This window comes from Lissotriton vulgaris, chromosome 4_1 (genome assembly GCF_964263255.1).
Source record: "Lissotriton vulgaris chromosome 4_1, aLisVul1.2, whole genome shotgun sequence".
Taxonomy (NCBI): Eukaryota; Metazoa; Chordata; class Amphibia; order Caudata; family Salamandridae; genus Lissotriton; species Lissotriton vulgaris.
Window position 1 is genome coordinate 1389181142 of NC_141691.1, and position 15523 is coordinate 1389196664.

The 15523-nt window shown below is 44.2% G+C and overlaps 1 protein-coding gene across 2 annotated transcripts in view; it reads left to right on the forward strand.

Moving 5' to 3' along the window:
* The window catches only part of MIB1 (MIB E3 ubiquitin protein ligase 1), a 346522-nt gene that overhangs the window by 217087 nt on the left and 113912 nt on the right, over positions 1-15523 (forward strand). For both annotated transcript variants that reach the window (XM_086965634.1, XM_086965633.1), the window contains exon 13: positions 9564-9696. In XM_086965634.1, the coding sequence (XP_086821760.1) occupies positions 9564-9696 (133 nt within the window). The remainder of the gene's footprint in view (positions 1-9563; positions 9697-15523) is intronic.

Below are 15523 nucleotides of genomic sequence, written 5' to 3' on the forward strand. Positions count from 1 at the left end.
AAGCCGCTATCGTCTTCTCTGCCTATTGATTGTTCATCCTGCAGATTCCCCACACCGCTTGGCCATTTGTTGTTCTATTTTTAGCGCGGCCAAATAAAGCCGTCTCCTATGTTCCCCGTTATATTTCCCTGCGTTTCGACTGAGCTTGCGCGGCTACCAGTGGGGCATTGTGGGGCCGCCACTAAACTTAGAAGCACTGCGGAGCATGAAGGATAAAGCAAGGTTCATGGAGAGTTGGGGTGAAACAGTAAATATCCCCTGACTGCCACCTCAGCTTTTGTAACCCGATTTCGTGTTCACCGAGCAGTCGCAAGTGCAGTGAATATATTAAACAGTTTTGGCAGGGGAGTAGTAGCCTCGTGACTCGGTGTGTGCCCGGCTTTAAGCCTCCACTGCGAAATTGTCACGCTGTGCCAGTCAGAGGTGCGCGCGGAGCGGGGGCTCGCCATTGTATACGTGGATAGAATTTTCAGAGCTCACGGGTGTCACTCTGGCACCTTCTTCTTTGTGTTTTCTTATGAAATATTGCGATTCACCCACAGTTTTGTTAGACATTCAGGGAATTAAAGGGGCGGGTCCTGGTGTGGGCCAGAAAGGGCTGTAATTAAAAACTGAAGCGGTTCCCGGAGTAGGGGGTCCTATATTCACAGCCTTAACTTTACAGGCCAAATGCTGAACCCTCAATAGCGGCTGTAGTCAGTGACAGTGATTCAATTCCTTGTCTGTTTATCTTAAACACGCTTTACTTGTTATTCTCTGAGTATTTTCTTTTTAAAGATGTTTCTTTTTCGTGCAATATGTGGGCACTTGCAAGTGCATATGCCATACTGTGACGTGAGTTTCCAGCAGAGGTGCGAGGGTGTTTGGCGGGGCACTATTGGGAGCTCTGGTGTTTCGGCTAAAGGCAGTGCGAGTTTCTCACAGTGCCTGCAAGTGGGTCATTACAGTGTTCAAGCTATATGCTCCTATATTATTTGCCCATCTACAACAGTCAGAGCGAGGTTCACATATGTGCAGTTTGTAATTAGTGTTGTTTTAATAAACGAAACCTTTCTTTACACAGGTAACTCCTGTTTTAGAGACCCCCACACATTTTCGTACCACTTAGATCACTGGGCAGATTTATTGTAACTGGTTGTACAAGTAGCATATGCCTGCTGTGTGAAGGCTGTCTGTAGGTGCCCATCAGGGTAACAAGCGTGCATTAATGTAGCTTGTTCTTTATTTTAAGCTGTATCCACACAAACGCTTAAGGTTGTTTTAAAACTGCGATCGAGCACGGAAATTTGCTTCTGACATTGGACTTATCCAACTGCATAGCACATGACACTAGTCATGACTTCATAGTTCCTTCCCCGAGGTGAGTTACCTACAAACCTTGAGGATATGGCTTGTACTAATGCAAGTAGAGAGTACAAGAGTATCATTGTTTTAGGAAGCAAGAGGAATATCCAAAATCTTAAGGCTAATTGATGCACATATTGCATAATCATGATAATAACTCATGGAAAATGTGGGTCTTGGCACTTTATTTCCAGTGTCTTTGAGTTAGTAAGTGCTGTTTTCCAATCAGTCTCTCTAATTCTAACAGTCAAGGAAAGATAGGTAGCCCAGTGAGTGAACCATCTGTGGTTCAACGAAGAAGTTGACAGCAGAAGTTCAAATCTTGTGGGTAGCGAGCCCATTTGGCTATTTATGTTTTCGAGTTTCATATAACAAGTACGTCTGAATTGCTTAAAATGGTTGAAGCTGCCATTCTTTGAGACTAAGCAATATAGTTACAACAATATTCATTCCTGTGTGCTTGCGTCCAAAGGCGGTGACCTGTGAGCTGCCTGTAACTATTGAAAAAAAGGTTTTTGAGATATAGCCCTGCTTAAAATCAGTGGTTTTAGAAGTGCCTCAGGGAGGACCATTTGTAAAAAAGCATGGATCTTCAGACAGTCCCTCACAACAGAAAAACCTTAATTCAAAGAATCCTAGCTGTTCCCGCTGGCTACATGCTCTGGCACAGCTCTAAATATTTTAATTGCTTCAAACCCTCAAAGCAAAAGAGCTGTGGGAAACCATTTCCCCAAGCAAATACCTGGCAAAGGTGTTAGCAAAGCAAACCGACTCTATTCCACAGTAATGGACTGGAAAGAACTGACCAAGAGAGAAAATTGAAACTTTTTGACTAAGATTTGTGGCCCTGAACTGGTCTATGTATCCGAATCAACCATTAAACATTGGAATTGAAAAGACAACTAGTCAGGCTGTGGCTCGGGCTCATACTACTACCAACCAGCAATACAAGCTTTGCAGGGTAGCCACCAAAACCTTGTCACACTACTTGCGTTTCCAAAATATTGCTTCCACTCATGAAATATTTATACATTAGCCGGTTCTTCGTTTGAACACCTTTTTTCCCCTGGTGGGCCAACCGTGCATTCTGTATTGTCAGAGGGCACTGAGTCTTTGCAATTCTCTTTAGAGGAGGTTTCCAATGCACTATCCGAATTACCATCAGGAAAAGCCCCGGGATTAGATAAGATCCCGGGTGATCTATTTAAGCACCAACCTAGGGTTTGGGCTCCCTACTTGCTATTAGTGTTTAATGCAATCCTTGCGGGAATGGCGGTCCCCAGCACTTGGCTGGGAGCAGAGATTGTACCTATCTTCAAGAAGGGCTCTCCTCTGCTCCCAGCCAACTATAGGCCTATCAGCCTCATTGATGTTTCGCAAAAACTTTTTGCGAGGCTGATTCTTGACCGCCTCCAGGAATGGATGAAGGATCATTCAATTTTAAGTACATTTCAGGCGGGATTCAGGAGCAAGGTGTCAACCACGGACCAACTTTTCCGGCTGGCCTTCTCTTTTGGAAGACGGTGCGGGTGGAGGGGGGAACACTATATACCGTCTTTGTCGACCTTCGTACGGCATTCGATTTGGTCCCGCGAAGCAAACTTTGGACGGTACTTGCTAAACTTGGCATCCCCCCGCTCTCCTAGATACTATCATTCGCTTACATACGCACAATTATGCACAGGTATGGTGCGGGAGGATGGGCTGCCTTTCCAATAGATTTCCCGTTGGCAGAGGGCTAAGGCAGGGCTGTGTTCTTGCACCGACCCTGTTCTGCCTCTTTGTCAACGGAGTAATCGATTTTTTAAACGATGTCACCTACTCAGATGCACCCAGGCTCGGCGGCAGCAGGGTGCCCGCAATCATGTTTGCGGATGACACCCTGCTGCTGTCTAAATCCCCTATGGTGATTCAGCGCATTCTGGAGGGGTTTGAGGCTTTTTGCAGAGAACATGGTCTCGAAATAAATGCCATGAAAACTAAGTTTATGATCTTTAATCCCCCCCAAAAAACACAACCCAATCCTTCTATAGGCCTGAACAGACTTGAAAGAGTCTTTACGTTCGAATATCTGGGCGTGACCATCAATGATAAATTGGAATGGGGTGATCACCAGGCTAAGTCACAGCTCAGACTGGCGCAATTAACAGGGGGAATAATCAGGCTAGTAAATTCCAACAGATCATCCGTTAGGCCGCTAGCCCCCCGTTGGAGATTTATAGACTCCAGGCCAGAGGAGCAATCCTCTATGGTAGTGAACTTTGGGGACACGCTTGTAGAAAAGACCTAGTCACTGTAGAAAACAAGTTTCTGAGACAACTCCTAAAGTTGCCTGTGAGCACACCACTTCTGCCTCTTAGGCTGGACATGGAACTGAAGCCTTTGGATGAAGTGGTGGGTGTAAAACCTCTAACTTTTTGGAGAAGATTATGGTCCACTCCTGAGTTAGTTAACTATGGCCAGGAATTACAGGAAATTCTCGCTCTTCCTGCTACAGAGAACATTCCGTGGTTCAAATACATAAAAACTGAATTTGCCCGGCTGGGCCTTTCGTCCCTATGGAGCGACCCTGAAGTGGCATGCCAGGGTCTGTCCTGTAAACGTCTGGTGGCAACCTTCTATGCATGTAACCTGGCATCTCGTACACAGGGTACACATCCAGATTCTCTGGTTAATATTTTTCTTGTGGTGAAAGATTCTTATAACTTTGAGTCAGTGTTCGATGATATCTTTCCAAATTTGGCCAGGAAGTTATACCTCCAATGGCGGTACAGTACTCTTCCGCTAAGAGTATTTATAAGTAAATGGAAACAGCAGTCCCTGGAAAACTGCCCTGGTTGCAATGGTAGGCTTGAAGACGAACTGCATCTAGTCTTCTTCTGTTCTGCCTACACTGCGGCCAGAAGGTATTGGGTTATTCCCTTATGTAAAAATCTAGGGTTTCGCAAATGCTTTGAGGCCTTCAGAATTCTTAAAACTGACCTTTCAAAAGCGACCGTGTTTGCAATGGCCAAATTTCTAGAAGCAGTATGGCACAAGAGATTGCTCCTAATTCCAAGGGTACCGCATTCCTGAGCCCCTGATCGTGCTATCTTGTCTTAAAAATTCTGTGTAATGTCACCATATGCAAGATTCTAGTTTTACCTGATTTATTGTTTTTAAACTGAAAATTAGTAATATTTTAGACCGTTTTAGGGAATCATTGGTGGCTTATTGGATTATTATATAGAACAGGTGACGCACCCTTCTCTGTACTTATGTGCTTTGTCGATTTGACGTAATATTGATGTCTGTTTTTGCTTGTATCAATTTTATGTGTATCTTTTATGGCAATCGCCGAAATAAAGATTAACAAAAGTAAGTATAAAAAAAAAAAAAAAACAGGCCATAGCACGTTGCTTGAATGGGTCCTCTAGCCAATTGACAGCATGTTTCCTGAAATGCATCAAGCAGGCCTTCGAAGAATTGTCAAGTGAAGAGCCCATCTCAGCTAATCAATGTCATGGGTGACAGATCATGTTTAAAGTAACGTAGAGGGAGAATAGTTAAAAAAAAAAAAAGACTAAGGTGCAATTCGAACATGCGTTTTTTAATGAGTTAGCAATGTTTTATTAAACAGCAAAAACACTTTTAGATGTTAAGCCCTCTGGCATGTGTAATATGTGTAGTGCTTAAGTCTATTGGTGAAATACATCTATGTAGATGTCTGTCTAAATGTTTTCAGTTGTTTGCAGTCAAAAGACTGATTCCTTCAGATCAGCTTTCCATACACCCCATTTAGCGTTCCATACAGCCCATTTGTTGAGACTTTTCTGTCTGGAATCTGCAGGTAGTACATTTCGCTTTACAAACCTGCTGTGGCGTGTAGGATGCTTTTGAGGCATGCCAGTGAGTCTGAGAGTCTGTGGAGCAGGGCATTGCCACCATCCTGATGCAAAAGTGTGAGCGCTTGAACAGCAGTTCTGAAGTCAAACTGTCTTGGTTTTCTGAATATTTTGTTCTATGAGGGACACGTTAGTGTTCATGGTGAATCTGTGTGACTTGGCATTGGGTCATGTGCTTGAGCCTGGATTGTACTAGTTTCTTGTCAGCAATTTACAGAAACTCTAGCTTGGTGGGGTTGAGCTTCAGGCAGGCGCTGGATATTCATGTCTGAATTAGTTATTAATGTGTTGGATGTCTTGAGAAGATTTTCTAGTAGAGTTGCGTGCCAGTGGCCTATTGATGCTGTTATCTGCGAGTATAGCCCCTAGGGGCTCCATGTATTGACTGAAGATGATGGAGGAAAAAAGGGAACCCTGGGGGAAGAAACAAGCAATAATTATCTTCTCGGACCTGGTTGCAGCCATGTGAATGACCTTGTGTTGGTTGAAGAATCAGTGACCTAATGGTGCAGCTTAATGCGAGATGATCAATGGTGTTAAAGGGGGCTAAGAGGTCCATCAACATGAGGAGGCAGGGTTGCTTTTTCTGTGGTCAAGAGGGCATTGATCTATTATGTGCAGTGTGTTGCTACGTCCTTCAAATCAGGTTTGTCTTTAGCCATGGATGTGTAAGAACATGCAGCAGTTGCAGTGAAACTGCAAATGGATCATTACATCAGTTACAGTTCCTTTGATCTCTCCATTTGTTACGTGGATAGCTGGTAATTCTATAGCTACTTGAGGCATATGAGCGCTGATATGATGGGGTGCGTACATTTGTCGGACCCAAAACCAATCCAGGGAGGCCTGGCTGCTTGGGCGATATATAAATCTTCGACCGATTATACGCCCCGTTTGGCTTTTTTGCTATCCTTCCTCTTTTTCATTAGTATCCAGTGCACCCATGCTGTGTCAGTGTTGCTTTGGGACTCACAGCAATGGTTCGAGGGAGGGGGATATTGAAACAGGGGAGACAACTTTGTTTGGGCCTCAGAGTTGGCAGAGAGGCGGATGTGGCAAAATGATAGCCCATTTTTGTTTAACAAAACGCAAACCAAACAGCCCACTTTGCAATGCAGTAGCTATTATTAGTGAAGCAGGTGCAGCATCACTAAGGCTGAGGGGGTCTGAGGTCCCACTGCATGACCATCATGACTGTCCTACTTTAAAAAATGGGGCACTGGGCTTATTTTACTGTCTAGCACTAGCATCGGACATCCTTGCTGAAAATAAGTGAGTCAAAATGTAAAATGTAATTTTTTCCCCTGTAAGGGACATATAGCCTATTTCCAGACTGTAGTGATGGTCAGCCATGATGGAGCAGGGAATGAAGAGGCATTGGAGATATGCTGCCACTCCTGGCCGCAGTTGTCATTAGTTCAGCAGGTGCTGTTATGTTGAAGCCGTCTAGTGTGAGGGGCTCACCACACTTCGGTTAAGGTGAAGGACATCAGTATTTTATGGGTCAATTTCTGTTTTTTGCTTGTTGCATTCACTCTTTTATAAGTCTCACATTTAGTATGGATTATGAGCTCCAGCTTCAGCCCCTGCACTCAGCCCTGCCCATTCTGCGTCCCCAATCCTGGTTTTGGAGTGGGTTGAACTTCTTGGACCACAGCGCGATTTCCGCCACGGTGCTGGGGAAATGTGTGGGCGGGGTTTGGACGGCCCCCTGGCCGTCCTCCGCACACTCCCACAGTGACGTCAGACGGCCGTCTGACGCATGCAAGGGGTTAAACAATTTTGCTTCCGGTGGCTCTGAGCAAATATGTTTGTAGACCTCTGGTATAAGGGCTGGTTTGGCTTTGGTTCGGTCAGTGAGGCAGGGAAAAAAATTCCACTTCTTACTCTCCATTTCAGCAGGTTTGCTTTGTACTAGATAATTTATGGTAAATGGGAGAGCATATAGACAATTTCGAATCTAATCAAGAAAACGGGGTTTAGGCAGTTTATGTAAGAGATATAGGAATATTGTTTGCAGATCCTCTTTCAAATTAATTTGTATAGTTTTAAGTAGTTGCTGAAATCTTCATTGGGATGTGACATGAACTTTGGAGGGAAGGAACATGTTTAACGTTTTTAATGCTTGTTGTTGAACTGTAAGCATCCCTTTTATTAGGCATTTGAATCAATGAAGGATATTTTTAGTCCTATTAATAACTATAAAACCGCAGCAAACTTATAAGCAATTTACGCCACAATGTTACCATCACCGTAGTTAAAAAAAAGTTTTGTTGTTGAAACCAGTTGATATGAGTGAGTTTGAAAATAATTCATAGAACAAAATGTAAGTAGCTCAGTTACTACAGGAAGACACATGCTTTTTTTGTTCAAAGTTGGGGTAGGAACCAAACAACTGCATGTTCATTTGGGATAACATACAGAAAAGGGATGGCCCAAAATGCTGAAATATTGACTCGTCCATGGTCATTACTATTTCGTATGGATTCCCTATGAACCATGGATTTTTTTCTCTGCCCTCAGAAATTTAGAAAGACATTTATTTTTGGAAGAGGAGCCAAAACGTCCTCCTGAGAATGAGAGTTTTCAGAGCTACCATGCTTCTAATATCTCGACCACACAGCTCCTTGCAGATGCTGTAGCAAATGAGCTGTGATGAGCGGTGGAGGTACTCACCTGTTACGCGAAGTTGCCTGACAACTGGCAGATGGTGGCTGGAGCTGCGGTGTTGTGATATGATGAGCGGATCACTGCAGCGTTTTGAAAGTATCACGGTGATCGCATGGATGTGGTGTGACGCCACCAATGCTCTTCTTCTCGTACTGATGGTGCTACAGCTGGGCTGGGACTCCATGTCTCTAGTGCTTGCCTGAACAGTTGTCCATTCCTTGAGTGGCAAGAGTGACTGACTGCAATTTCAAGGGGATGCAGGACCCCTCCTTCCTGCTGGAGACATGTGGTAGTTGGGCAGAGCTGCAATCAGACCTGCCAAGTGCCAGAGGAGGCTGCCTGCTGAGTCTGCATTTCACTGATAATGTTTTTTTTTGGGGGGGAGGGCAGAGGGGTTCCCGTCATCTGAAAAGGCAGCACATGGAACAAAGATATGCAGTATTCTAGACACTGTACTATAAGCGTCAGTCAGTGAAACCGAATCCAACTTTTTGTCTCTGATTCCCCCTCGACTGTTAAGTTACACTGAAGGTTGATTTCAACCACTACATCCACGGCCCCCTCATCTTCATTCGGATCTAAACTCTGTCCATACCGGTTGCAGGTTCTAAAAAGAGACTGATAATTACAAATAAGAGTCTAATCCTAACACCCTTGTTGAGTCACTGGGAAAGCTTTATTCACATGGATATGTTGCTATCCCTAACAAATGCACTGAATACGGAAGAAGAGAAAACAGAGCAGTCTGTCGCATAACTCCTGAAATATGTAAATTAATAAAACCAATAATGCCTTGCACAGTTGTAGTATAGAATAGTCTCCCTTTGGAATGTTTTAGGAGAATTTGCTGCGGGTGATGGGTTTGTGGAACTGAACCGTTAAACTCGTTTGCAGCCCCACTTAACATATAGTGCATTGCTGACGATCCACAGGAATGACAACGTTTCTCTTGCACTCCTCGCGCTTTAGATATGTCTGTTTCCAGCGTCTCTTTACCTTTGTTTCTCAGTTCTATATACACACAGATTAGCATTGCGCACTGCTCTTTTTTTAACGACGTATGCATGCTCGCTTACAAATTTACAAGGCGTTCACTTTTTTGTTTTTTTTAAAGCCATGCCTCTGCTCAGCCACTGCACTGCTGTACAGCATGGCTGAAAACATTGGCGAAAGCCAGTGGTTCTTATAGGAGAGGCCTATTGGCTTTTCCAGTGCTCTTGTTGATCTATTTGACTGTGTCATTCATGGCCACATTCATTATGCGTCAGTGCACACAACCAACCGGTTCGGATACAACGTCAGTTTGTTAGATATACAGCTCATGCAAATTGAATATGACATTTGATTTATTGGATTTTTATTTAGGTAGGAATGTTCAGAAAAAACACCTGTTTTATGGTGTTTTACAGATAAGTACTTGCGTTTTCAGATAACGGCATGCAGTTTTCAAATTTTCCGCAGTTAGATGAGAGGTTTGCCACAGATAACATCATTATAACAAACCCTGCTGTTGTGCTCCAATCTTGCATCAAGTGTTCTTCTGTAATCCGGAATAAATGTTGATTGCATTGTAGCTCGATAATCCTTCAATTTGCATGTTTGCATTATTACCTGCAAGAAGTGTATTTTTGATACTTTCTAAAGAAATGTTTTTCTTTCATGTAGTGCAATGCGTGTCCTCCTGTCTAAGCTGCCACGACCATGGATTGTTGATGAAAAAAAGGATGATGGTTACACCTCCTTGCATCTGGCAGCTCTCAATAATCACGTGGAAGTAGCAGAACTATTAGTTCACCAGGTTTGACCCTTTACATTTTTTTTTATAGAGCTTCATTTGATTTTTTGTACTACGCTTCGCTTGATGATTCATTAAGTAAATGATTCTATGTAAAAGACTAGTTGAAATTCGCATAGGCTCTCTGCATTTGCCTCCTAATACACAATGTATTCTCAGCCTGTGCATTTCGATGCCTGATTGAGAATTCTGTAATGGGCTAAAATAATTGGAGGTACGCTAACAGACTGTTTTTGTTTGAATATCCAGTTTCCGTTTTCATCAGGAGAGGGCCTATGAAACACTTTTTTATTTTGGCCTTTTTATACTTATTTAAGTAAAGGTTTTAACTACTAGCTTTTAAACTTGAAATTGGCTTTTGCTATTCTCTCCTAAGCGTTTTCTCCTGTTTCAAATGTTGAGAAAAGCTTACTCCTCCACCATCAAAGCAGTGGTCCCCAATGTAATATTTAGTACTGTACGTGCTAATGTAAAATTAGCAAAGGATTTGATTAACCGCTTATGTTCACCGTCTGCGCAGTCTAGGCATCTAACTGGCCAAAGCCTTGGGACACAAGCACCAGCTAATTGAGGTGGTTCTCGAATGTTTTGTTCTACATAGTTAATGGATTTTCATCCATACTCCTTTATAGAGTAGTGGGAAATGTTGATATTTTGCTACGGTCTCTCCAAGTGCCATATGAGTCCACTGGAAACGTTTTTACAACAGAGACTCAAACTTGTTTCAATGCTGGAGGGTGTTTGTCGTTATAACTGTTTTCTCCTACACTCTTTTTGGTCAGGTCCTTTTTTCAGTTCCACTGTATGGAGTGGACTTTGGAACTTCTTAACGTGATCTGTGTGTTAAATTTCTTACTAGTTTTCTTTTCAATGATTTTGCCATCATGGAAGTAAGTAAGCTTACCTTTAAAGGACATTTGTATAACGACTCTATATGCCTCCTTTGAATTGAATGATAGTATTTGTATAGCATTTGCTATGCCTGGGTGGGGCACTGTACCGCTTATCCACCCAGGTAACATGTTACACCGTGTGAGCGTGAGGTAGAAAGGGTGTTATCTTTGCTTTTAACCTTGATAGAAAGTGTTGCCATGTTGGTTTGCAATGTTAGAGACAGATCTGCATGTTTATATTATGTGTTTTGCTGCCAGCTCTGATTAGCACAGTTGGCCCCTATAATTGTTAATAGTTCATCTTTTATGTTATCGAGCCTATTTCCTATGCTCGGTGTTGCAGCAGAACTGGCACTCTAATCTTATGGATGTGCAAGAGGTAACGGTTGTCAACAAACGGTGAAGGGGCATGAGAGATTCGTCTAGATAGACTGTTACAGTCTTGAATTATTTGACTGACATTATGAGATGTCAATGGTAGAGATTTGCCAAGATGAACTGCTTTATTGCCTTCTTTTTGCTTGTATAGGAATGTGAGTACTCCGGATGTGACGTTTTGGGACTGGCAGGTTGAGCTATGCCAGAGTCGTCCATTGACCAGCAGTTTGTAGCCGATCTCTTTGATCTTGCCAGCCCTGTATTACACAAATAATCAGTCAAACTTCCTTCCTATGCACAGAAAATCTGGAAATCGTTTGCCATGATCTTATCACTTTCACTTCTCTGCTAGACCTACTTTCACTATAACAATTTTCTGTATTAACATGTAAGAACATTTATATTCTGTTAGACACAAACAAGAGTTCTCATTCTTTAATGGACAGTCTCCTCCTTTTACAAGCAAATCAACCACTTCCAAACCCTTAGTGGGGATAAGGGATTCTCATCTTACTATTTCTTTGCTAGGATTCTGGAAAGGGGGGTGGGTTTTGTCACATCTTGGACCTCTACAGTCTAAACCAATTCTTCACCCTGTAGAAGTTCATAATGCTGACTTTGCCTCTAGTGCTGTCAGTTGTCAAAAACAATGACTGCATTGTCTTAGTAGACCTTCAGGAAGAAAACATGGAGAAGCATAGGAAGCCCTTATTTAATAGTGTGAAACAAACTACCACACCAGACTGATGCACCCTTTAGATCTACAGGACGGTCCTGGTGTCTGTGGTTTTCTGTGGTACCATCATAACAACAAAAGAGTGAGGATAGAGGTTTCTAATTAATAGAATCGACCTCCGGTCAGACTGCATATAAACAATGAGATTCTCTCATGTGTATCTTATTTTTTACATTTTCAACAAAAAAAAACTTTTTTGTGATGAGTGAAAAAGCTTTTCCCTAAAGATGTTAGGGAGAAGCTCTACGTGTTTTTAAAATACACCTCACACACTATGAGTCCCATAGTGTCATGCTTCATCATAGGGGTCTTCCCGTCCCTCTATGGGGCGGGGCGTGCTGCGACCTCCGACTACGCGGGAGCACTTATCTTATTTGTATAGACTATATGTGTGGTGAAATTTGTGAGTGGTAGGGAAAGTGAGGAGTACAAAAAGGATTAAAAAAAGTCCTGGCTAGTGGAAAAAATACACTTTATTCAGTTCCCTAGCTGGAAAACCTTAAAAAAGGGGAATGGAATAAGTGGGAGGTAAATCTTACTCCCTACTTGGTCAACATGTTTCTAAAGCAGTCCCCACTGCTTTTCTCATCAGGACCTAAATACGATCCCTACTACACTCTGCGAGATAAAAGTGGATATATAGTATGCCTATTATCACACGTGGACTGACCGCAAAAATAGACTGGTCATTTTTGACAGTTTTCTGTGGTATGACCGTTAATCATATTTGAATGATTATCTGTCCGAGTAGCACCAAAAGTGAAGGTGCGCTATCTTGTCTAGGTGACCTCGGATCCTATACAATCTTGGGTTCCCCATGACTATTCCACGTTCTCCCCAATCCCATCAGAAAGGGGTCAGTTCATATGGGCCATTCTTAATTTAAACAGAATTAAGGACTTCTCTCCTCCAGAGGGCAGTGGTTAGACAGGGGATTTCTTTTTTGCCAATAAGACTGTGGCAGCGTGGTTGTCGAGAGTTTTTTGAGCATCAGACTTCATTCATAGGGTTGTTCTCCAGGCCCATTTTCTCATGTGTTCCCTGCAGCTTCATCGTCCAGAATATCGAGGCAGCTGTTGGAAGATCATGTCAAGCCTATCCCAGTCCTGCCATCCCTCGTTGAGACCTTGCTATGAACTGGATGCTCCTTTTTCTTTTGCTGCCCACAGCTTTCATTCAACACTGACTGAGTGCAGTGCGAGACACCACCCATCACTGTCATACCTAAAAATATAGTGGTACCTCTGCTGATGAATGGGTTGCAGGTGAAGGTAGTCTTCATCATCCTGTGAGCCCACTTGCCTGTGGTTAAATCCAGAGTGGTAGTGGTTGACACAAATACTAGCACAACCCTTTTCTGTGACGTGACGAAAGAGGGAACCACTCCTCGCACCTATCAAGCTGACAGTGGCCCTTCAGGAATCAGCCTTGTAAATTGGCATATTGTTGCTAGTCTCTCACATTGTTGATCTAAATGAACCAGCTTGAGCAGCCTGAGCAGATGTGTCTGCTTGCCGCATGATTGAGAAACCCATCTTTAAGTTCTGGAGTTGTCCACCTCTGCCTCTCGCCTCAACACAGTGTAAAATTGTGCTTATTGGGCTCTAGAGCTTATTCCGCAGTGCAAGACCTGATGCAGCGTTCTTGTGCCCTTCGTCCAGCTCTTTTTACAACGATTCTTCAGATGATTAGAGAGAGTCTGGGAATCTCAAAGCATCCTGGCGGATCTGACTTGGCCTTGTCAAGTCTGGCTCTTAGTTCTGCAACATCTGCTGGATAGGATCATTTTTTACTCTCACAGAGGAAAGCTTTCCTTAGCCATGGAGGCAGTTGGTGTGTTGCTGCACTGCTGCATACTTTTTGTTTATTTTATTTTATGTGATTTTATATAGCGCCAACATTACTCGAAGGTGTCAGAGCACTTTACAAAAGAACCAGTTGCGATACATAAGGACTTAGGATTACATGAGTTACATAAAAGATACAAACAGAAAAAATTGCAAATGTACAAGTTGTAAAGTCACACAAGGAAGAGATACAAACTGAGAAAATTGCAAATGTACAATTTGTAAAGTCATTCATGCATGGGTGTCTGCAGCCATCCAGTATCAGCGGGCTCTCGACGGGAGCCCTGTGTCAATCTGGAGCAGGGACCCCTAGTGGTGTTGCTGACGTGGCAGCTGGAGCATTGTGGGTGAGACTGCCCTCCCTCGCTTCCTCCTACGTCTCCAGCGCCCTGTTTATCTGCTGGACGGGTTGCTCCTTCCACCCTGGGACTTTTACCTTCATGATTTCCTGGCAGAGTGTTTGGAGCGACTGGGCTGGTTGTCCTGCTCCGGCAGGTGTCCGTGGCCATGTTTTACCCTGGATTGGGTGATTGGCCTACACTGCCCTGCAGGGCATGCTGCCTGCTCTGTCACCATCACAGGGGCAGGGGCATACACCTCCCTCCCTTTGAGCGCATCAGCGCTCCCACCAGATTAAACCTCAGCGGCTCCCACTTCTCCCTCTACAGTTTGGCCTGTTGCTGCTTATTCGACCTTTGGTATGCCTGGTTCCCCAGCCTACTTAGGCTGGCTTGCCTGGTTAGCTCTGACTGCCTATCTTCAGGTGCCGCACTGCAGACACACAGAGACCCTCCTAGCTGGAGCCCTAGCACATGCTGGCCCCGCCCGCCTGCTTAGCTTATATGTTTTTTTCACACACTGCAAGGGCTGGTAAGTCCTTATCTTTGAGGCAGCAGCACTTCTAAGCTGTTCTACTTAGCAGGTGGTGTGCCTCCCAGGGCACCACCCAATTGTCCTGTCATAACGGACCCATCACCACTGCTTTCCCACTCATAACCTTCCTGACTCCTTGCCTCAGCTGTTCCACCTGACTTTTCCTGTTCTCCAAGTCTTTGACCACTCAGCAGACTGCAGTGGACTGTACTCCCACATCTCGCCACCCTGCTCTGGACCGGGTGGACCCTGCTCAGTGGGCTCTGAGCTGGACCTGAGGCTAATACGCCTGCACCAGTGCCCCTGCTTACTGCTCAGCAGGATCAGATCAAAGTAGCTTGCTGTCCCTCGTGCATCCATGCCCTTGGCACCCTGCTTCTGCTTGAAGATGAAATAGGCAATCAGCGTGCTCCCACTGTACCATGCTGCAATGGGAGTTTGCTTCAGTGGTTAGTTCTTGAGCACTTGAACATTACCACTCTGCCACCAACACTTTGCCATCCTAACAGTGGGTCATCACAGAACCGCCAAGACCCCAAATCATTCATCTATACCCCCACCAGAAATAGACCCAGCTGAATGCTCAACAAAACGGCTCCTCAGAGGCCAGCTGTCCCCGAGAACATACTATATGTGATCCTGCAGATCAGTGAGATCTCATACTCGCCTGTGGAAGTGAAGATCAACCTGGTGGAGACGGATCTTGGTCTCCTAAAGGGTGACCAGAAGAAACTCGCCGGCAAGGTGACCGAGGTAGAGTGTACCTTGCAGGAGCTATGACAGCAGGCAACACAGCAACCAGTGCAACTCAATGATGGCCTGGACCAGCTGCACTTCTTGGATGGCAAGGCAGAGGACACAGAGGGGAGAGCTCACCGAAAGAACATCAGGGTGGTGGATTTACCTGACGGTGTAGAAGGATCAGTTATGGTAGACTTCCTGTAAAGATGGCTCATAACTTTTGTGCATGTCCATCACTCTCTGGAAAAAGCCCATCGGGTGCTTGCCTCGAGGATCACAGTGTTTGTGGTGGCTAGAATACTTCACTATAGGGAAGAGATGCTATTCTTCAGGTGGCTCAGGAGGCAGCCACACTTGAGCTT